Here is a 23,643-nt window from a genome sequence, read left to right as displayed (position 1 = left end):
CTTTGGTGATCCCACAGTTTAAATGTCTATCGTAGGTACGTCGTGAACAGTGGTCGTTACAGACAAACGTTCACGTAAATTGTCCCAGTCAATGGATGAATTTAATGTGTCAATCAATGGCCACAGCCACACTGTTTTGAATTTCATTCTATCTCAATTAAACTGATATATATATTGCTTTTTATTTATGAAATAGATTAAGTGTAAAATACCTTTATTTTTGGTTAAATAATATAAAACCAACTTTCTTAGTTAAAAAGATATATTTAATAAACCGATATATACGACTCGTTAAATGTCTCTTTTTCTAGCAATGAATCTCAAGGTGTCATTTTCATCGTAGAGGCCTTGGATAACTTTAACATGTGCTTTTCAATAGAGTTCTTATATATATATTTAACTACTAGTATGCTGTATTCATTGTTGTAATGCACTGAAATATGGGCCTTTCCCAATTATTGTTATTGTGTTTGTGCCAATAAAATATTTGTATATTTGTATTTGTATATAAATAGGTGCTTTATTAAGCGTAAAACACGATAAACCACCATAAAAGCCTAGAAAAACCAACATAAAGGCAACTACCCATAAGAGTAAAAACCTTCCCCCAGCACCACCCAGGCATTTGTGTATATTACAGGTATAGCCCAAACAAATGCTTATAGTGTCTTTTACATGCCTGAATCTTTATTTATAATACAAAAATATGTGGACGTAGGCCAACAATTTTTTAATCGACCCTACCCTCAATTTGGATAGCCAGACGCCAATATTGACCATACCAAACCCGGATCTTTTCTCCCTAGTGACCAAACTGACCATATTATTGGTCTATACAAGGTGTCATTTTCATCATAAAGGCCTTGGCTAACATTAACATGTGTTTTCCAACATAAATAGGTGCTTCATTAAGCGGAAAACACGATAAATCATCATAAAAGCCTAGAACACCAACATAAAGGCAACTACCCATAAGAGTGAACATCTTCCCCCAGCACCGCCCAGGCATACCATTGGTTATTTCGTGGCAGCCAGTTTTTATTATTGTCAGTGGAGGATGCTGGAGTGCCCAGAGAAAACCACCGACCTTTGATAGGAAAACTGACAATCCTAATCAATTAAGTAGGAAAGGTCCAGTGCCAAGTATGTCACGTATGATCAGGACGAAAGAGTACAATAGGTATATATCTGCATTGAAGGTCGGGAAAAGGAGTAGGTCCGGTAAGGCCCCTTTTTGGCCCAAAAATATAACAGTTTTACAAAATTGTTAAAATGTAAACTTTTAGTTATTTATTGGACAGTTGAATGCTTCTGCTACATAAATATGGGCTGTTTTTGACAATACAATGCACATATATAGGGTTGTATCACCATTAAGTCATGGTAAATTACTGAAATCTTCAAAATTCTATCATTTTAGTTAAATTTTAGACGGTTTCCGTGTAAAACGAAAGTGGCCGCATTCGTGTTCATCCTTAATATTGCAATGAAAGTTGTATTTTATGATAATACATAACATATATAAAGGTTGTGGATGAACACGGATGCGGCCACTTTCATTTTTGACAAAAATCATCTGAAAAGTGACGTTTTTTGGCATATTTGAGAGATTTTTCATATTTGAGCTTCAATCGGATCGTTTTTAATGACTTAATCAGTTAAAATCTTTCACATAAACTAATTGAATTGAGTGAAATAGACACTTAAGTGTTTAAAACATGGTCAAAATCTTTCGTCAGATGAAACTGAAATTTGAGGCCAAAATGAGTCCTTACCGGACCTACTCCTTTTAGCATTATAACTGGGTACCTACCCCGGGTATCTACGGACACCCAAAAAGTTGTTTCAGAGGTTATTCAAAATACACAGATTTGTATGGTAATCTCAAAACATTAGGCATAAGATTTCACGTCTCCTAGCTTTCTGAATTCAATCATCACACACAGTCAAATTGACCACCCGCTCTAGCAATGGTTTGACTGCCGGTAAAAAACGGAAATTGTCACATTTCTATACCTCAGTCACCATTGCAGTTTAAATTTGTTTACGAACAACATATACAAAAAGCGAATCTATAGCATGTAGCCATATGCGATCATGTCTTTTCAAAGGACACGGTAGATAAAAAGGCAGCAAAAATCATTGATGTATATAACTGGTAATCACAACATCAGATCACAACAAAGGTAGGCAGAGATCAGACATTGATGTATAGGGTATATAACTGGTAAATCACAATATCAGATCACATAAAGGTATTGAAACATGTTAAAACAAATTGTAATTTAAATAAAAGGTGGAAACTAAATATTGGAATTTCACCAAGGTACAGTGTTTCGATATATTTTTTTCTTCTTCATTGATTATATTTATTAATCAATTCATTAGTACCCTTTTAGCTTTACGTTACTTGTGACGTCATTCCTGGCTTTGTTGTGAGTATATCAGCACTGTTTCAATTCTTTATCTTCCCATACAAATTATTTTGGTAAGAAAAAGTTAAAAAGGATAAAAACGTGTTTGAAAACGTACTATTTGTTTTATTTCCAGAGGAGCAGATCAGTGGCAAACATTTCACCAGGAATTGTAATAAGAAGGAACATCAAGACTTCTATCAGCCTATTTTCAGGCTTTTCAGAAGGAGAGGCAAAAGACTTGGCTGAAGATTTCAGCAACATTGTTGAAAAAAGCGATGTCTTTACTAGGCTTAGTAAAAATTCCTCATCAAAAAGAGAAGCTAATGAAGTTCGGTAAGCTATTAAATTTTCAAGCCCCTCCTCTTTGGTAATAATTCTAGATAAAAAAAGTTGTAAACTGCATAAAGTAAGCAATGAAAATAGTCAAAAGCTGCCAAGAAAATAAAGGTTGTGCATTTTTGAGTATGATGAAGGAATAACCATTTGCTTTTCAGAGGTCAAGATTATTTTGGAAATTTTTATGATATATTTGTTTGGCAATAACTTGAATCAAATAACTGTGGAAAGATAGGATGAACATTCATAACTAATCCGACAAATTTCAGATTAAATCAGGATATGGTAATGAAAAAACATGATAAAGTGAAAAATGATCATATTTAACTTAACCACAACCAAAATATATTCTCTACAACTATTATATAACAGAAATTTAAATCAAATAAAAACAACATAATTATGTGAAAAAAGGAAATTTTAGGCAACAAGAAATGCGTCAAGATTGACTTATAATTTCCCTTCCATCTTTATTCTACTTAATCGTTAGTTTTCTATTTGTTGTTGATTACTTGTTGCATTTGAATTGCAATATGCAATACTGTACTCAAATATGCATGTATACTATTACAAAAGGAGTGATTACTTTAATTCAAAATCCATGACCCAAATATTTTTACAGTTCAGATTCACACCCCCTACTTGCTATTTGAGGTATATAACATGAAGAAACAAATTTGGAAAGGGTATAAAAATATAGCAAATAACACACTGTTCACACTACATGCACTATAGGTACTATATTCGTAGACAATGAAAATCAATGGACGATAAATGTGTCCCCTGACCAATATTGACTGAGGTTACCTCTGGTCACCTTACACCGCTCTTCATATGTTGACTTAGGTTACCTCTGCTCACCTTGGACACATATTGACCATGTTTACCTCTGGTCCAGTTACAATGATGCTCTGATCACATAACACACACATTTAATTTGGTTACCTCTGGTCACCTTGTACATATATTCACTATGTTGACCTCTGGTCACCTTATATTAATGCTCACATAACACAATCATTCACTTTGGTTACTTCTGGTCACCAAACACATATATTGACGATGGTTACCTCTGGTCGCCCTAAACCACTATTCATATATTAACTTCGGTTAATGTTTGTAGATAATAATGGTCAGTACTTGTGGTACAGTTAATGTGTACGTCAAGAAGACAAAGCATTTTCAAAGTTTTAATGGTTGCATACATTAGTACTCACGAGGGTTGGATGTTTGTAGATCATATTGGTCAACACTTGAGGGACCAATGTAACTTACATACGCCCAATTCTGATGTACTCTGATGGATGTAACATAGGAGGGTGTAATACGCATAATACCATAGGTACTCTGATGGATGTAACGTAGGAGGGTGTAATACATATAATACCATAGGTACTCTGATGGATGTAACATAGGAGAGTGTAATACGCATAATACCATAGGTACTCTGATGGATGTAACATATGAGAGTGTAATACGCATAATACCATAGGTACTCTGATGGATGTAACATAGGAGAGTGTAATACGCATAATACCATAGGTACTGTGATGGGTGTAACATAGGAGAGTGTAGTACACATAATACCATAGGTACTTTGATGGATGTAACATAGGAGAGTGTAATATACATAATACCATAGGTACTCTGATGGATGTAACATAGGAGGGTATACTACACATAATACCAAAGGTACTTTGATGGATGTAACATAGGAGGGTATAATACACATAATACCATATGTACTCTGATGGATGTAACATAGGAGGGTGTAATACACATAATACCATAGGTACTCTGATTGATGTAACATAGGAGAGTGTAATACACATAATATCATAGGTACTCTGATGGATGTAACATAGGAGGGTGTAATACACATAATACCAAAGGTTCTCTGATGGATGTAACATAAGAGGGTGTAATACGCATAATACCATAAGAACTTTGATGGATATAACATAGGAGGGTGTAATACACATTATACCATAGGTACTCTGATGGATGTAACATAGGAGGGAATCTCAAAAGATTGACACAATGGAGAAGCCAGTTAAAAGTTACATGTATGACAAAGGTTGTGCTATCAGTGGTGTTGTTTCATTTATCAGCGCTAATCCGTATATGGCGTATCCAGAAATTTTCATAAGTGGGGGCCCACTGACTGACCTAAGAGGGGGCCCGCTCCAGTCACGCTTCAGTGATTCCCTATATAAGCAACCAATTTTTTTCCCAAAAAGGGGGGGCGGGGCCCCCTGCCCCCCCCTAAATCCGCCTTTGAAATTGAATAATTTGTGTCCGATTCCGAAAACCCGAATATAAAGAAATGAAATGTTGAGTTATATCCAGGAAGAATAGTTTAAAAGGAAGGATGACAAGTTATAGAAATTAAGGTTGAGACAGAACAACAAAAATGACCATTATATTTATATATTTGAATAAAAAAAATAATCAGTGTCGAAATTTTAGTGAGGCAATTTCCTCACTTGCCTCAAGGGTAGCTACGGCCTTGCGGTAATATAGTGCATTTGTTCTTTGTCACAAATTACTCCATATAGTGAATATAGTTTATTCATATTTTATTATGGGGCCGCATCGACTTGGGGCCGGATCGACGTGGGCCGGATCGACTTGGGCCGGATCGACTTATAATAACAATCTGTGAACTTTATATCGTGTGAGACAATAGTTTAGACAAAGGAACGTTTAGTGATATATTTGATTCTTTTTCCGAACACCACCACCAATCTTTTCATTTGGTAACCTTATACCTGTTTACGACAGGGTGCTCCGAAGTCAACGGAGGAATTTACCAGCACAACAATAACAACAATAATGGCTGTTGACAATTATCACTCACTTATTTAAAGTTTATTTTAGATTTTAGCAAGTGTATATATATTCACGGAGTGTGTACATACTTAAAGACTTTTATCCATATTACCCTCAAAAGAGGGGTGTTCCTAACAGAGGAAGCTCATACGAAGAAAAGAAGGTAAATCAATAGAAAGTAGAATTGCGTATTTTTGGATTATTCTATTTTTAGAAAAACCAATACACAGAAAAGCACTATTTATAAATGTTGTTTCTTGGTACCTAAATAATAGGAAATTGGATCGGGAAAGAAACGTGAAATTATCGCAATTAGTGAAGAAATTGATCACTACTTCGAAGTTTTATAAATATCTACACAGCAGTGAACATTTTAAATTTACTAGTTAATAAATTTTATTAAAACTGAAGAATATCCTCATCTCATGGGCTTTTCGTGCTATTAATTTTTTGTGACATCACAATTTTAATTGAGAAAGCAAGCATAGTACATATTCATGCATATATAAAGTACGAAAACATTGATCTGATCATATGTGGGGAAGAATATTTAAAACTCTTTAAAATTACCTGTCAATTAACAACATTCAATCGTAAAAAAGAAACCCAGAATATATGCAGGCTTTAGAAAAAAGAAGACTATAGATGTAAGGGGACGGGTTTAAATAACATGTACATTATGTAGAAATGAGACAATTCTATACAGGAGACCAGATGACCCAGAAATAATAACTATAGGTCACCCCGTAAGCCTTTAACAATGAGCAAAGCCCATACCGCTTAGTCAGTTATAAAATATAAATGTACATGCAAATATTATTATAATATAGCCGTCTAGGGTTTTAAAACGCGTATCACATGTTTAGAATCAGATTGTTCAATTAAGAAATTATGCTTCTTTTAATAATTTAATTGAGTTGTAAAAGTGTCGACTGAAGCACAACTTGTACGAAGCGGTTCGTTCGAAAAATATGCACACGATCAACAATATAAAATCCCCCTTCCCTTTTACCACCAAAAAAAAAAAAAAATACAAAAAGAGGCATTCATTTCTTATAATTATATTTCTATGCTAATAAAACAACACAAAAAGTTTGATCAAGTTTTTCTTTTATATACCAGTGCAATTTTTTTTGCAGCACGTGTCAACTCCAACTTGACATATAATTTTGATATTCCTTATGTATTTTTAATTTCAGACAAACTACTCGTAATTTCTTGAAAGTTTTTGATTACATTTAATTTTTTTCTACAAATATAACTTCCTTGCCAACAGAACTGCTGTTTTGTTTGTTTATTAACAAAGACTTCCGAAAAGAAATGTTATTCTTATCCTTAATATATACGCTGACTTTAACGACCTTATACATGTTTAAATACAAAATCAAGAGATGTTCCGGTGATTGCGACTTAAGTAGTAATTTAACAATATTTTTTTTTAAAAATTGTATAAGAAGGCACAAAATTTAAAGTAGGCACGTATACATTTTGGAGGCCGAGTTTACACATTTCCCGATTTTTTATTGAGTTTAAAGTAACATATTTATCTTAAATTGTTATAAAAAACATATTGTACGTCCAAACAATATTAATATAACATCAAGATTTTCGATAATAACCGATTTCTTAAATTCTTTGAAAATGCTGAATCATGCTTACTTTAGTAGCTGTTTTAACGCATCGGGACTTTGGTAGCAATTAGTTAGTATATATATATATATATATATATATAATTATTTTCTGTGACTGTATCTTACATTAATTTGTAGGATCCTTTACTTTAGATAATTTAGCTGATCTGTAAAAAAACATCTCCATGCATTATGTATCATGTACTGTAGTACGACGCTAGATTAAATCTGACGTGGAAAGGTAACACTCAGCCACCGAAGCTTCATTTTTATGAAGCCCAGGTGGTCGTGTGGTCTAGCGGGACAGCTACAGTGCAGGCGATTTGGTGCCACGATATCTCAGTAGCATGGGTTCGAATCCCGGCGAGGGAAAAACAAAAAAATTGCGAAAGCAAATTTACAGATCTAACATTGTTGGGTTTATGTTTAGACGAGTTGTATATATATATGAAAACGGACAATTCTAGATTTTTAAAATGTTCATATTAACCCATGTTCTGATTTTTTCAGTTTTCTAACAACTACAAACATTTGTTTTGGCATTGTATCTGATGGGCCCAATGCATCTGTAATTAATTTGAGTTCTATATGACAAAAATCTTAAATTAATCCTGAAGCGTAAATTACAACAAAAATGTAAATGTATATATAATTACCCTCCATCAAAAGTTCGTTGAATCATACATGCATTGATCTGTTTTGAAGCGGGATATTAAAGTTCATTAATCTGCGATTTTATAAGTTGAGTTGATATATCCTAGAAGCAAATACATAACTCTTTTCTTTGAATTCATTAAATGTTATGTTTACATAAGTATTCACAACCTATAAAGGTAAGGTGGAAAACAAATAGGAGATAAACTGTTGAAAAAAATAGAAATATCAAATTTCTTAATCTCATGACAACAAAAATGACTTTTGGTAATATATAAGTAGTCGATATAAATGCAAGAAGTTTGGTAGAATTAGTATTTAATTGTGTAAATCTGAACCATGATTAGTGACTTTTTAATATCTTAGTCCAATTTGAAAGGGTATGTGCATTGTTTGCTTTATAATTAAATATTTCAAAAGGAAATACTTGATTTATATGGTGTTCAAATCGTAAGATACAGTACTGTGGCATTTAACAAATGAATTTAGATGTTAGATAGACATGTATGACATTTATCTTTCTTAAATCTGTCAATCCGAAATTATCCGTTTTTCATTTCTTTTTTCTGTTTACAAAAATGTCTTTAACGATCTAGATGTGATAAAATATACGCACTTAACATTAACTTTATTATTTCGTCAGGCAAAGTTGACTTTGGTGTTTCTTCATCATATATGTATTTCTAAAAATTATTTTATTTTATATATTCTTCACTTCCAAATATTTGGCAGTGAATGAACATCCAGAAAGCGATTCAGGCACATGAAATTATTAAATAAAGGCAACAGTAGTATACACCTGTACATATAGATGTGATAAGAGGATTAAAGACAATAGTAATATATTTGCAGAAATAATCTGCTAGTGTTTGTTTGTAATATAATCGTGAAATACAAAATTTAAATCCAATGTACAGTATCTATTGTTTTTTCAATAAAATTAAGTAAATTTTAGATTAATATTTAGAAGTTCAAAAATTCTGAAATCATAATATGATTTTTAATTACAAATTCATATATTTTTTTTCCTAACTAGGTAGACATTACAATTATACATGGAATAAAGTTTTCGGAAGGATTGTTTGTGATTTCATACATCCACTTTATTTGAAATTAACTGGATAGTAGTGTCATTGGCAATCATACCACATCTCCTTATCTTAATCTTGTATTGTCAATGATTAAATGTAAAATGATGAAAATACCGAAATCCGAGGAAAATTCAGAGCGAAAAGTCCTTAAAAAAATTGGCAAAATCAAAAGCTCAAACACATGAAACGAATGGATAACAACTGCCATATTCCTGATTTGGTACGGGCGTTTTAATTTATAGAAAATGATGGATGAAAACCTGGTTTTATAGCTAGCTAAACCCCTCACCTGTATGACAGTCGCATACAATTCCATTATATTGACAACGATGTATGAACAAAACAAACAGACATAAAAAGTAAAAATATCAAAATTAGGAGTAATAGCCAACATTGTGTTTTAATCTTAATCTCTACGAAAACAGACAAATATATCTACAAAGAAAAACAGAGAGGCATATTCACAAAGCACACTTATAAAAATAAAAGACCAAATGACCAAAATCCGCTAGCCAAGGGTTACGATCCACTTACCTCCTCTTCACCCTTGGCGGATTGAGATAGAATTTCGCAGACAAAAGGTAATGATTTTCATTGGTTGCAGTCCAAAAATTCGATGCATCCAATCGACAAGCGCCTATTACATGATCATGTGTAAATGTAGAACGTGTATGTAAACACTTACCACGTGCTTATTGTGCAACAAGTCTTTACATTCCTAAACATACGACTATATTTGCTGACAATTTAAATGTGTGAATGTCAACGTAAATTTTCGTTTCCTGCTCTACCAAGTGTGTAGAATCTAGACGCAACCGTGTTTTTACCTCCAAATTGAAGAGTTCAAGTTCTACCATTGGTCAAGAATAATGTATTTGGAATGGGCGTGACTTTAATCTACGATAGATGGCGCAACATTGTTATCACAAATGTTGGTTTAACCTGCCAAGGGTGGAGAGGAGGGAAGTGGATCGTCATCCTTGGCTAGCGACGATGAGGAAATACGAGATAAGGAATTGTTCACTATTTGTTTTGTCCCTTTTGACAAAGTAATTTTAATTAATATATATTGCATGTTTCACCGAAAATGTGTAGATTTAAAAACCAAAATAAGTTATGCTTATTGACTCTCCTTCTTTTTCATTGTGTAGTTACATTTAAATCAAGTCATCGACTTCTGTCACTGAAGGCGATACTTCTTGATCGTGATATGGCAGACGCGGTGTTAACTAACTACTAAAACATTAATATTCCAGACAATATATAATATCTATGACATGACGATTCCATCGATCATATGTCTGTTAATTGTCCTTGACCTCATTTGCATGGTTCAGTAATTACTTTAAAAAAATATAAGATTTTTTTATGTTTATTTCTCTCTTATTTTGACTATAGGATAACTATATTTTGTATCTGCATGTCTTAAAAGTCCTCATGACAATTTTCACTTAACTTAGACTTCATTTTATCGATCAATGGACAAGATTAAGGAAGTTCGCTTGTCATGTTTTGGGATTTTTGTCAGATTTTCGGAATCATCTGGTTTTATCCATTTGACAAGTCTTATAAAATTTGAATTACTTTTTAATAGTTTTTGAGGACTTAAATTAGTCAATGATAAAGCTATAAAAAGTCTAGAGAGAATATTTTCCCGCCAAAATATCAATGGTTAATATCTCGAAAACAAGTACGTTGACTTTTTTTTTTGCTTTTTTGCTTTCTTTATTAACCCCCTATCAATATAAACTAGTGTTTCGAAAAGTTAATTATTTTGAAACTAAGTAGCGAACTCCCTTTAGTCCATATATCAGATACAGTAGGCAATAGGCTTACTATATTTAGTAAATGGAAGAATTTAAGGTGTACGTGTCTTGGCGCAGGACATTTAAGCGAAAACATGAAAACTACTAGGGGATATTTGAGCGCCGACATTAGAACCCATTTAAGCGCCGGATTAATCCGCTCACCTGTATTTTCGATAGCCCATTTCAGCGAAATAATTGTCACCCAGCAATTTATGTTTTCCTCGATACTATTATAAAATTACAAAAAACAACATAGATAAAGATACGAAGTATAGAGGAATGTGCACCATAATCGGGAAAACATCAAGAGAAAGAGCAGTTACTAATGCAATTCTATGAACAGTATTGTACAGGGGGTATATATAGAGCCCATTACGTACGTTCTCTAGGTTATAAATTCCAGGCTAGAACAGACTTTTAACATTTGATTTAAACTTTTAGACTTGGAGTGCTGTATTTTAATTGAAACGTTTTATATTGTTTTATGTTGTGCTGTCTTGAATCTATTAGTGCTGTATTTTAATGGATATTCAGCCCCATTCATCTATTTAGTCGCTACCTTGATATACCCTATCTTTTGTTAAATTTGTCGGGTAATTTATGACAAAAAGCGTTTGACGTCTTAAGCCGAACAGTTTTCTTATTTTTACATTATTCAATTAACTGTGTGCTGGTTCATATTCTGGACGCCAGTCTTTGCTCCTTTCTAATAAAAAACGCCTACGGGTGCGGGAGTTTTTCACTATTGAAGACCCATTGGTGGCCTTCGGCTGTTGTCTGCTCTATGGTCGGGTTGTCGTCGCTTTGACACATTCCCCATTTCCTTTCTCAATTTTAAGTTTTATATTGTGCTGTCATGAGTCTATTAAACATTTTTTAATTTATTATATATTATTTATTTACTAAAAAGGGTTAAAAATTATTTCGCTAAAATGGGCTTCGACAATTTTAATTTTTGCTAAAATGGGTAAAAATTCTGGAGCTCAAATGGGTTCTAGTTTGGCGCTCAAACGTCCTATTTTTGCTAAAATCAATGCGCTCAAATGTGCTCCGCCGACGTGTCTAGTTGGCAAGTATCAACTGCGTTGATCTCATACACATGGTTCGGTGGTAGAAGTATTTTTTTTGTGTTTGATCTGTTTTTCTAATAATGATTGCAATAGGTCAACTTTATTTGTGTACGGAAATATTTTACGATATACATGTCGGCAGTTCATGTTTTATCTGACTGTGACCGCATTATCATGATTTAATTGCTCAAAGTTAAATTTTGTGTTTGCCAGTTTCGCTTAACCCTCCCAGTTAAGACATACATGTATAAAAATGTTCCTTGTAATTAAATAAGGTCACGGTTAGGTGAACATACACAATCACACAGTCCTCACAATCATTGCATTAAAAATATAATTAACATTTATGCTTATGATGTAGAAAATATAGAACCAAGAGATCTAAACTTTGACCAATGAACTTTGAAAATCAAATGAAGGTTAGATGAACGAGCTCTGCCAGATAAACTTATCATAGATTCCAGGGTAACAAAAACAAAAAACGCCAGACGCGCATTTCGTCTACAAAAGACTCATCAGTGACGCTCGAATAAATTTTTTTTTTAAAAGGCCAAAATAAAGGACGAAGTGCATTGAGGACCAAAAATTCCTAAAAGGTTTACCAAAAACAGTTAAGCTAATCTATTTCTGAGGTAGAAAAGCCTTAGTTTTTTCAAAAATTCAAAGTTTTGTTAACAGTAAATTTATAATTATGAACATACCAATGATAACTCAAGTCAACACAGAAGTGCTGACTACTGAGCTGGTGATACTCTCGGGGAAATAAATCTCCACCATCAGTGTCATCGACCCAGTGGTTGCAAATAAACTCATCATAGATACTAGGGTAAAAACAAATACGCCAGACGCGCGTTTCGTCTACAAAAGACTCATCAGTGACGCTCGAATCATATAATGTTTAAAAGACCAAATAGTGGACGCAGTTGGAGAGCATTGAGGACCAAAAATTCCAAAAAGGTTTACCAAAAACAGACATCTACACCTTGCAATCAACCTATACATATTGTTTATAGTTTATGAGAAACATAATAACAATGAAAAGATAATGCTGACGTTTGAACAAAGAAATTGTTGGTCACGGTCTGACCAACCTGCCTGTCAGACATGCACACTTTACAATCCTTCCTAACACTAAATATAGTTAATCATTGCTGATAGTGCAGTGCAAGTTAGAAAGATCTAACCATGAATATATAAAATGTTCAGATAAACAAGAGGGAACACGCTGAAATGTCTCGCCTTCTTTACTAATCATTGTTATTATGTTGATAGTCCTGAATATAAAGGTTTATTTTATTTATTTATCACAAATGTCACATAAACTTAACATTAACCAAGAAAACTAAATATTGACCAATGAACCATGAAAATGAGGTCAAGGTCAGATGAACCATGCTAGGAAGGCATTTACAGCTAACAATTCTTTCATACAACAAACATAGTTGAACTATTGCTTATAGTTTAAGAAAGGCAGACCAAATACAAAAACTTAACACTGACCAATGAACCGTAAAAATGAGGTCAAGGTCAAATAAAACTTGCGCTACTGACATATAGACCATAAAATATTTCCATACACCAAATATAGTCGACCTATTGCATATAGTATTAGAAAAAAAGACAAAAACTCAGAAACTTCACTATGACCACTGAACCATGAAAATGATGTCAAGGTCATGCAGATGGCACCTGGCCGCTAGACAAGTACACCTTACAATCATTCCATACACCAAGTATAGTAAACCTATTGCATACAGTTTAAAAAAAAACCCAGACCAACACACAAAAACTTAACTATAACCACTGAACCATGAAAATGATGTCAAGGTCAAATGACACCTGCAAGTTGGACATGTTCACCTTACAGTCCTTCCATACACCGAATATAGTATCTGAGATATGGACTCGACCACCAAAACTGAACCTTGTTCACTGATCCATGAAATGAGGTCGAGGTCAAGTGAAAAGTGAAAGTCTAACGGGCATGAGGACCTTGCAAGGTACGCACATACCAAATACAGTTATCCTATGCCTTATAATAAGAGAGAATTTAACATTACAAAAAATCTTAACTTTTCCTCAAGTAGTCACTGAACCATGAAAATGAGGTCAAGGACATTGGACATGTGACTGACGGAAACTTCGTAAATCACTATTTTAAAACTGGTAATTTCCAAACCAGGAAGAGATATCAATACAATAATATAAAATCGATAACTGCAAGTATGAACTATTTCCGGAAATTTTTTCTTTCCAAACAAGCTAGATACACATATTGATAAATTAAAATTTCATATATACTTATTTATTTACGGTTGAAAATGAAATATTTATAATATAGATTAGATAAATTGTAATGTTTTATTGTTAAACAGAGAGAAATCCTGGATTTCTTGTTAAAATAAAGATACCCTTCACTAGAATGCTGGACTAGTAATTTGTTAACAGCAAGCAATATATTGTTGAATAAAAAAAAAAGTAAACTTCGTAACATGAGGCATTCATATACAAAGTATTAAGCATCCAGGTCTTCCAACTTCTAAAATATAAAGATTTCATGAAGTTAGCTAACGCCACCGCCGCCGCCGCCGCCGGATCACTCTCCCTATGTCGAGCTTTCTGCAACAAAAGTCGCAGGCTCGGCAATAAAAACTGCCAGACTGTCATGTATAACATGCAATCTTGATTTACATCACAATAGTAACATCTTGCTTATTGTGTCTGATAAACAAAAACACAATCATGAAAACATACCATTGAACATAAAAGTTGTAGGAGTTCCAAGGAACCCAGTGTCTCGCCTACTTTATGAAGCTTATTAATGATGTCATTTTAATGTTATATTTAACATTGCCATTAAAGTGCGAGGTTTGGCATGCCACAAAACCAGGTTCAACCCACCATTTGTTTTTAAATGTCCTGTACCAAGTCAGGAATATGACCATTGTTATGTTATAGTTCGTTTCTGTGTGTGTGTGGTACATTTGAACGTTGTCTTTCCGTTGTGTCGTTTATTTTCTCTTATATTTGAGTGTGAATTCACATTACTATAAAACGTCTTACGGTACTTTCTATCCCAAATTCATGTATTTGGTTTTGATGTTATAATTTGTTATTCTCATCGGATTTTGTCTAATGCTTAGTCCGTTTCTGTGTGTGTTACATTTTAATGTTGTTTCGTTGTTCTCCTCTTATATTTAATGCGTTTCCCTCAGTTTTAGTTTGTTACCCCGATTTTGTTTTTTGTCCAAAGATTTACGAGTTTTGAACAGCGGTATACTACTGTTGCCTTTATTTTAGAACTTTAACTGCAGATTGCATGTAATGTTAACTGGAAGAAAACTATGTACATAATTTTAAGTAACATACGGAAAAACAGGAAATATATTTTTACAAAATTACCTTCTAGATACTAGCTTTCGATCATAAACAAGCTTCTGTCCATGTTTGGTAGAAATCCAATATAGATTAAGAAATTATTAAAATTCTTAAAACTAGCCTCAGAGTGAATGTTATGTTTACCTGGCAGAAAAACTAAGTTCATTTACAATTAAAACTTTTGTCCTAGTTTGGTAGAAATCAAGGATAGTTTAAGACAGACTTGGGGTACTTGTAATTGTAATCGTTAATCAGCTGTAATTGATTACAATTTTTCAAGTAATCATTGTAATCTTTAATCAGTCAAAAATCTGATTACATGTAATTTAATTTAATCAATTACTTTTGGAAATACCCTGTAATCATGATTACTTTTTGATTACCTTCTGATAACAATGAAAAAATCTTAAACTGTGATATGGTCAATAAATGAACCTTTTTGTTATTCTGTTGTTATTTAATGAATATTCAACATGTTAAGATGCTTTGGTTTACTTTATATTAACATGTTAATTGATTTGTATACTTCAAAGCTTAATACTAAAACTTATGATAAAAGAGGTGATTTCTCATTTCCTATCGTTAATTATCCATTTTTAGATGGTGACGTTCCCTTGTCACCATCTTACGGTGTTTATATATATCAACTTGTACGATTCGCTCGTGTATGTAACAATGTTTTAGATTTTAACGAGAGAAATTTATATATTACTGAAAAATTATTACACCAGGGTTTTCGACATCACAAACTAGTCAACACATTTACTAAATTTTATCATCGGCATAAGGACATAATTCGGAAATATAGCTCAACATGCAGACTTCTTATACGTTCAGATATTTCACATCCAATATTTTATGGAAATATTCTTTATAAAGCACAAAAATGTCAGTATTCACCTTAGAAGCTAACAAAACCTTTAAATAGACTTATTAAGAAGGGATATAGTTACAATACTGTTGTCAGGTCATTAAAGATTGCATATTTTGGCGTTAATATTGATTCACTTATAGGGTCTTTGCATCGGAACTAAACACATTTATTATTAATAAACCAGTTGTTGGCATGACACGGGTTATGTTCTTCTCATATATGTTATGATGGTATGATACTAAACCCCTCCCGGGGAGGATTGTGCCTGATATTCATATGATGAAGACATAATTTTTTCAATCAGTTTAATTGAAGTCTGGAGCAGGCATGTCAGTTAATTGCTAGTAGTCTGATGTTATTTATGTATTATTGTCATTTTGTTTACTTTCTGACATCAGACTCGGACTTCTCTTGAACTTAATTTTAATGTGCGTATTGTTATGCGTTTACTTTTCTGCATTGGCTAGAGGTATAGAGGGAGGGTGGAGATCTCACAAACATGTTTAACCCCGCCGCATGTTTGCGCCTATCCCAAGTCTGGAGCCTCTGGCCTTTGTTAGTCTTGTATTATTTTACTTTTAGTTTCTTGTGTACAATTTGGAGTTTAGTATGGCGTTCATTATCACTGAACTAGTATATATTTGTTTAGATGAAGGACGCCTCCGGGTGCGGAAATTTCTCGTTGCATTGAAGACCTGTTGGTGACCTTCTGCTGTTGTCTGCTCTATGGTCGGGTTGTTGTCTCTTTGGCACATTCCCCATTTCCATTCTCAATTTTATTTAGTAAAAAAAAACTCTTACAGTATTTAAAAGTCATTGTTAGCCTAAGAATAGACACGAGACAATATCTGAAAAAGTCTAATTTTTGGCAATAAGAAAAAAAAATGTCTTTAGACCCGGTATTATAATAGCACAAATAAAAAAAAAATACACAATGAGGATCTAGGAACAGTTGTCTGTAATTTAAACAATTCTTAATTGTGGTAACAATGACAATTTAAAAAATGGTACAAAAAAATTCCAGTTCTTTCTTAAAAAGTTTCTAATGAGAATAAGGAATACGTTTTAGACACTATTTGTGGTTTACTTGTATATCCTGCAATAGTTTATCAAATGCCAATTATTGATTTTAGCATTTGCAATACAAAAGGTTTAGAAATATAGTAAAATAAAGTCAGATATGTCGGTAACGTGAAAAAATCTTGAGTAACAGGACAACGGTAACAGGACAGAGTTGGTAACAGAAAAGATTTTTTTTCACAAAAATATCCTTTATTTTATAGTTTAAGAAAAATACATCATTTCAGATTGGTCACAGTTGGAAAAAAACAGCAAGCAATGTCATTTATCCTTTGAAACTGTATCTGCAAGATGAAATTTTTCATTCAATATACTGTATATTATTTTGAAATCTATTTAATATGGTGATGATAACTTATATTAAATGAAATGGTTGGCACATATTAGATTAACTTTTTGTTTCATCGGTGGAATTGTCTTGAACATCCTTCCTGTACCTGATTATGGTTATGCTGTTACTTTTTATCAGGTAACATGACAGAACGTAACAGAAAGGAATTACGCAGTAATTTTTGTTCATTTACTCGAATTGTGTAGAAGTTGACTTCCATCTACATATCAAATATTCTATAAAAACACATGTACTGTTATAGTAGCAGTGGCGGATCCAGAACTTTTCCTAAAAGGGGGGGGGGGGGGCGCCCGCTCCAGTCATGGTTCAATGATTTCCTATATAATCAACCAAATTTTTCCCACGAAAGGGGGGCCCGGGTCCCCCAGGCCCCCCTAGATCCGCCTATGCAGTGCTGACAATGAAATATTATCAGAAGGTACACAAAAAGGCTGTATCAGGAGGGAACAACAAAATATTTTCCTCCAAATTCTGATCTTTGGGGAGTTCCGATTTTTCAAATTGGCTGCTATTCACCTAAATATATGGAGTCATAAATTCAGGAAATGATGCTCCTCACGTTGCATTACACATAATTAAATTGTGGTATTTTAAACGTGTCCACAGGTGGTAAAAAACAAGCAGTAGCAGGAGGGAAATTACCCCTGGGGACAACATTTAAAAAAAAAAGACCTTTAAAAATGCAAAATTTTCTTACATACTTTACTTATAACGAAATCAGACCAGTAACGGAGAGGTTTTATAAATAATCTATCAGATTTGTGAAAATCGGAAGGCTGTTTACCTAATTTAGATATTCTTTGAATGATTTAATTTTCAGAAAATAACAGGGGGCAACTTGATTTTTTGGGGGGGGGGGGGGGGTTGACCATTTTAATCTTAATATGTTATTAGAAGAAATATTAAAAAGAATGTTTAATTGGGTGCAGTTGGTGCACTATATACTCTAGTTAATATTAAAATCTAAAAATTTTCAAAAAGAGGCCTGAATAAAAAATTAATTGGTGGTGAAAGGTGGAACATGGAAATTAGACTTTTTCAGATATTGTCTCACATATAGTACAAGTATATGTCTCTGGCCTTAGTAAAAGATGTAATACATATATTCACAATTTAAAGATGTACAGATATATATATTTGATAATAACTGTTAAATTCAAGTAATACTTTTCTTTAAACCTGAATTATAATGTTTGTTAATAGTGTGATTTTAGTCAACTTTGAATTAACAGGTAGGAAACCAATCAAGGTTTGTTTTAATTACAATTACCAATTGAGTATAGTTGTAGGACAATATATTTGATAAAAGATTAATCAGACATGTGATAATTATCTAATACCAAAAACTAAATGAAAGATGGACAAATAACTTGTTAAAAAAAGCAAATGTTTGTATGTGTTTGGACTGGACATGTAAAATGCAATGATTTTCAGTACTTGTATTTTGTTAACAATTTGATTAAACAATTCTATTGAAAGTTTACATAGTTTTTAACTGGGAACTTTATTTCATCCATATGATAACTTCCATAAACTGTACCTTTAAATACATATAAAGTCTGAAAGAGGTTAGAAGACAGCAAACTTTTTATAAAGCTATATTCAATTGAAGTCGAAATAATTTAGAAATCAATGATGATAAAGTGTAATGGGTCATACATAACCAGTGACACAATGTTCATGTAAATATGTAGTAAACTTTTGTGGTTTTTATATAGATGAAATTTGAAGTTATCATTTTATAATATATATCAACAAAAATGCTATATTTATACTAAACGTTTATTGAATATCAATAATGTGGTCATTTTTATAAATTTCCTGTTTACAAAACTTTGAATTTTTCGAAAAACTAAGGGTTTTCTTATTCCAGGCATAGATTACCTTAGACGTATTTGGCACAACTTTTTGGAATTTTGGATCCTCAATGCTCTTCAACTTTGTACATGTTTGGCTTTATCAATATTTCGATTTGAGCGTCACTGATGAGTCTTATATAGACGAAACGAGCGTCTGGCGTACTAAATTATAATCCTGGTACTTTTGATAACTATTCATTCACATTATTCAAAATGTTTTTTTTTTATTCATTGTAATCAGATGTAATCATGATTACTTTGCCAATGTAGACATTAATTTAATCAGACACTTTCAGAAATGTTGTAATCATTAATCTATACTATTAAACGAGAAGACCTCATTTTGTGTGTCGCTTCTCTTCCTTCCACGATAAATTAATCATCATGCCTCTGTGTTCTATAGGTAACATGCATAGTCGCATTTGTCATCCATTCTTGTGATAATTCAGATTGAGTTATTTTTGGAGAAAAACCACAAAAAAGGAGTCCGGATAACGATTCCGTCATCAGACTGACTTTTAGTCATAGATAAGACTTCCGGTTTGAAACATCACAACCAATCGTATAATAGATAACAAAAATGAAAAATAAATAAGCCAATCAGAGCGTTCTCCATAAACTGGTGTTTAGATTGCAAGAACCACAACTATTATACCTCTTTAGAGAGGGCAATTATTTTTCGCGTTTATCTACATGTAAATTACGATTATACTACTTTAAAATATAGAGACTCTCTGTATTCTGTCTACTGTTTTCTTTGAAATGTTTACTATTTAAGGGGTCATACCAGTTGCATATATATTAAATTAAGTAAAACATGTTGACACAAGTACAACCAATCATATGATAGATAACAACAAGAATGTGTCCATAGTACACGGATGCCCCACTCGCACTATTATTTTCCATGTTCACTGGACCGTGAAATTGGGGTCAATACTTTAATTTGGCATTAAAATTAGAAAGATCATATAGTTAACATGTGTACTAATTTTCAAGTTGATTGGACTTCAACTTCATCAATCAAAGCCTTAAAGGCTGTAAAAGCAATTGCTGCCATGTTAATGTTTGGGGACTTTTATTTTTCATCCACATATATACAAGAATTAAACCTGACATGAGTGTTGTCTAGTTAAAAGTAAGAAGGTTTTAACTTTATATAAATAAAAGACTTTAGCAGAAAGTCATTTTTAATATGTTTTATATTTCACAAGGAGACAACACGTTTACCAGGCTAAAGTTGGGGTCAAATATACATGTGCTGAAACATATAACTCAAAAAGAAATCATCATGGATTATCCCCTGGTAGTGTTTGTAACTTCCTTGGCAGTAATTTCCTTTATTGATTTAATTTTAACAATTTTCTTTATTAATTTATATTTAACCATTAACACAAATGATTAAGTTAAAACATTTCAACTTTCCAGACGCAAATGTTAAAAAACGGGAAAGAAATAAAATATCTTACAAGACATAAACATGTAAAGAATAAATGTATATTTCAGCTTAATAAAAATATTTTCATAATGTTACTTTGTCATCATTTTTAAAACTAAGTTCCAAACATTATTGCTCAGTTGATATGTGTCCTGATGCGGTACGAGCACAGGCACTTGTTTCTATCCATAGGAAGGTCGATTATCCATATAAATAGTTTTATATGGATAGTCGACCTTCCTATGGATAGAAACAAGTGCATGTGGGTACGAGATAACTACAATTCTCATGCAATCCCGAAAAGGGGGGTCATCACAGACAAACATGACATTAAATCGTTATCACTGAACTAGTATATATATTGTATAGGGGCCAGCTGAAGGACGCCTCCGGATGCGGGAATTTTTCGCTGCATTGAAGACCTGTTGGTGACCTTAATTCTGCTGTTGTATGTTTTTCTATGGTCGGGTTGTTGTCTCTTTGACAAATTCCCCATTTCCATTCTCAATTTTATTATACGAACAAGAACAAACAGCTCTACGTTGCTTTGATATTTATCAATTTTTAGGAAACATTGCGAAACTGATCTTCAATATTTCGAAAACATGTGAAATAAAATTGCTAACACGGTGGACCGTCGAGTGTCAACAAACGTAGTAGACTTGTTCACTGAAAACACGAGGATAATGGTTTCATCTGACAAGTCACATTTGTTATGCAAACCCAGTTTTGATCATGATATTTAAAAAGACGTACTTTTTTTCAATCTATGTATTAATAAACTAGAAAATTCCAAATTGTAAATATCTCTTCATCTGGACCGACTTGGCATCTACTACGTTTGGACGAGTCCATTTCATCAGTAAGGTGATCGATAAATATTACGGAGTTTTGACAGAAAAGGAAAACGAACTTATTGTTATGTGTTTTCAACAAGGGTTTCGTTCCGCTAAATTATTTGCGCAAATAAAGTTTGTCTATTTTTAGATTACAGGTAATAATTTGACACTACGCATTAACCTGTGTAGTGATTTTGATTTTACGATAAATGTATGAATGAACGATAATTTTATGAATGAACAAGAGCACCTGACCTCTTAAAGAAACACAAATTAAACATAAAAAACCGTATTTATTAGGAGATAATTCAGTTAAATTTTCAATACTAAATCAAAAACTGAAATGAATCCATATTTTGTTGAAACATCGTACGAACGGCGGAAAACGGAATCGCATTTATAAAAATGTACTTTTTTTCACTCGGACTTCTATGTTATTTGATAGTCAAACGGTTGACCCTTTAAATACAAAAATACATCTACAAGAACATATTCTGAAACTTCTTAAATCCACTAACGTTTTTTTAAAGTTTCAAGCTATGTATTGCATTAGAAAACATACATAGGTGTTAAAGAATGACTGACCAGGAGCCTGTTTAACAAAATACTATGGCTTGATCTGGGCGGAGTCTCTGATCTGGGTCACAAAGATGGCCATACGCGACGGCATAAAAGCAATTGCTTTAAAAACTACCTTGACCAAAAACTTTAACCTGAGCTTCACACTATCTTTTTCTTTGTTCAGTGGACCATGAAATTGGGGTCAATACTTTAATTTGACATTAAAATTAGAAAGATCATATCATAGGGAACATGTGTACTAAGTTTCAAATTGATTGGACTTCAACTTCATCAAAAACTACCTCGACCAAAAACTTTAACCTGAAGCGGGACGAACGAACGGACGGACGGACGGACGAACACACAGACCAGAAAACATAATGCCCCTCTACTATCGTAGGTGGGGCATAAATGAGGTTTAGGAAAATGGACATATGGCAGCCAGAAATTTCTTAACATAATTCAAATGTACATTGAGAAAAAAAAATTGTTGTTGATCAACGAAAATGATGTCATTGTCATAAAAAAATCCTGAGACCTTGATTTACACCCCTCCAATAAATCTCTTGACGTAATATATCAATAAGTTTTAGCAACTGATAAATGTCATACACAACAAAACCTTACCTAAAAATTAGGCCAAGATCAGGTAACCTCTAGGGTGGACATATTAACGTTACTATGGTTCTATAGAAAAAGATATTACTTACAGAAAGAAACATACCTTATTCAGAAATCGTAATAATCAATGAAACTGTATATTTGAAATTTGAAAAATTTTGAAAAAAAAATTAAACCCCTTAAAAAAATTGGAACCCCCACACTTTTTGACCCCCCCCCTCCCCTGACCCGGACATTTGACACCAACATTTGATCCCATCCTTTCCTTTGTAGTATGGAACCTTGTACAATGTAGTACAATTTCAGAGATCCATACACTTAAACACAAGTTATTGTCTGGAAACTAGAAAAATGCTTGTTTTTGGCCCTTTTATGGCCCCTTATTCCTGAATGAAAGGGGCAATAACCCCTACACTCAATCCTAGTCTTCCTTTTGTGATATGAAACTTTGTGGTACAATGTCAGAGAGATCCATACACTTACACACAAGTTATTGTCCAGAAACTACAAAAATGCTTGTTTTTGACCCCTTAATTCCCAAACTGTTGACACCATAGACCCCAAAATGAATCCAAACCTTTAACAAGTGGTATTAAACAACAGTGTGGTACAATTTCGGAGCAATTGAAATACTTATATACAAGTTATTATCCTGAAAGTAGAAAAATGCTTGTGTTGGGGCCCTTTTGGGCCCCTAATTCCTAAACCGGTAAGACCATTATCTCCAAAATCAATCCCAACCTTCCTTTTGTGGTATTCAACCTTCTTATTAAATTTCAAAGAGATTACTAAAGCAATTGTC

General features: G+C 33.0%; 1 protein-coding gene across 1 annotated transcript in view; it reads left to right on the top strand.

The window, feature by feature from the left end:
- The window catches only part of LOC143075322 (vacuole membrane protein 1-like), a 162,074-nt gene extending 155,447 nt beyond the window's left edge, over nt 1–6,627 (top strand). Inside the window, exon 7 of the mRNA XM_076250708.1 lies at nt 5,634–6,627. Within this exon, the coding sequence (XP_076106823.1) occupies nt 5,634–5,752 (119 nt within the window). The 3' untranslated portion in view covers nt 5,753–6,627. The remainder of the gene's footprint in view (nt 1–5,633) is intronic.
- The last annotated feature ends 17,016 nt before the right edge of the window (nt 6,628–23,643 follow it).

This window comes from Mytilus galloprovincialis, chromosome 5 (assembly GCF_965363235.1).
Source record: "Mytilus galloprovincialis chromosome 5, xbMytGall1.hap1.1, whole genome shotgun sequence".
Classification (NCBI taxonomy): domain Eukaryota; kingdom Metazoa; phylum Mollusca; class Bivalvia; order Mytilida; family Mytilidae; genus Mytilus; species Mytilus galloprovincialis.
This window is presented reverse-complemented; position numbering and strand designations above follow the sequence as displayed.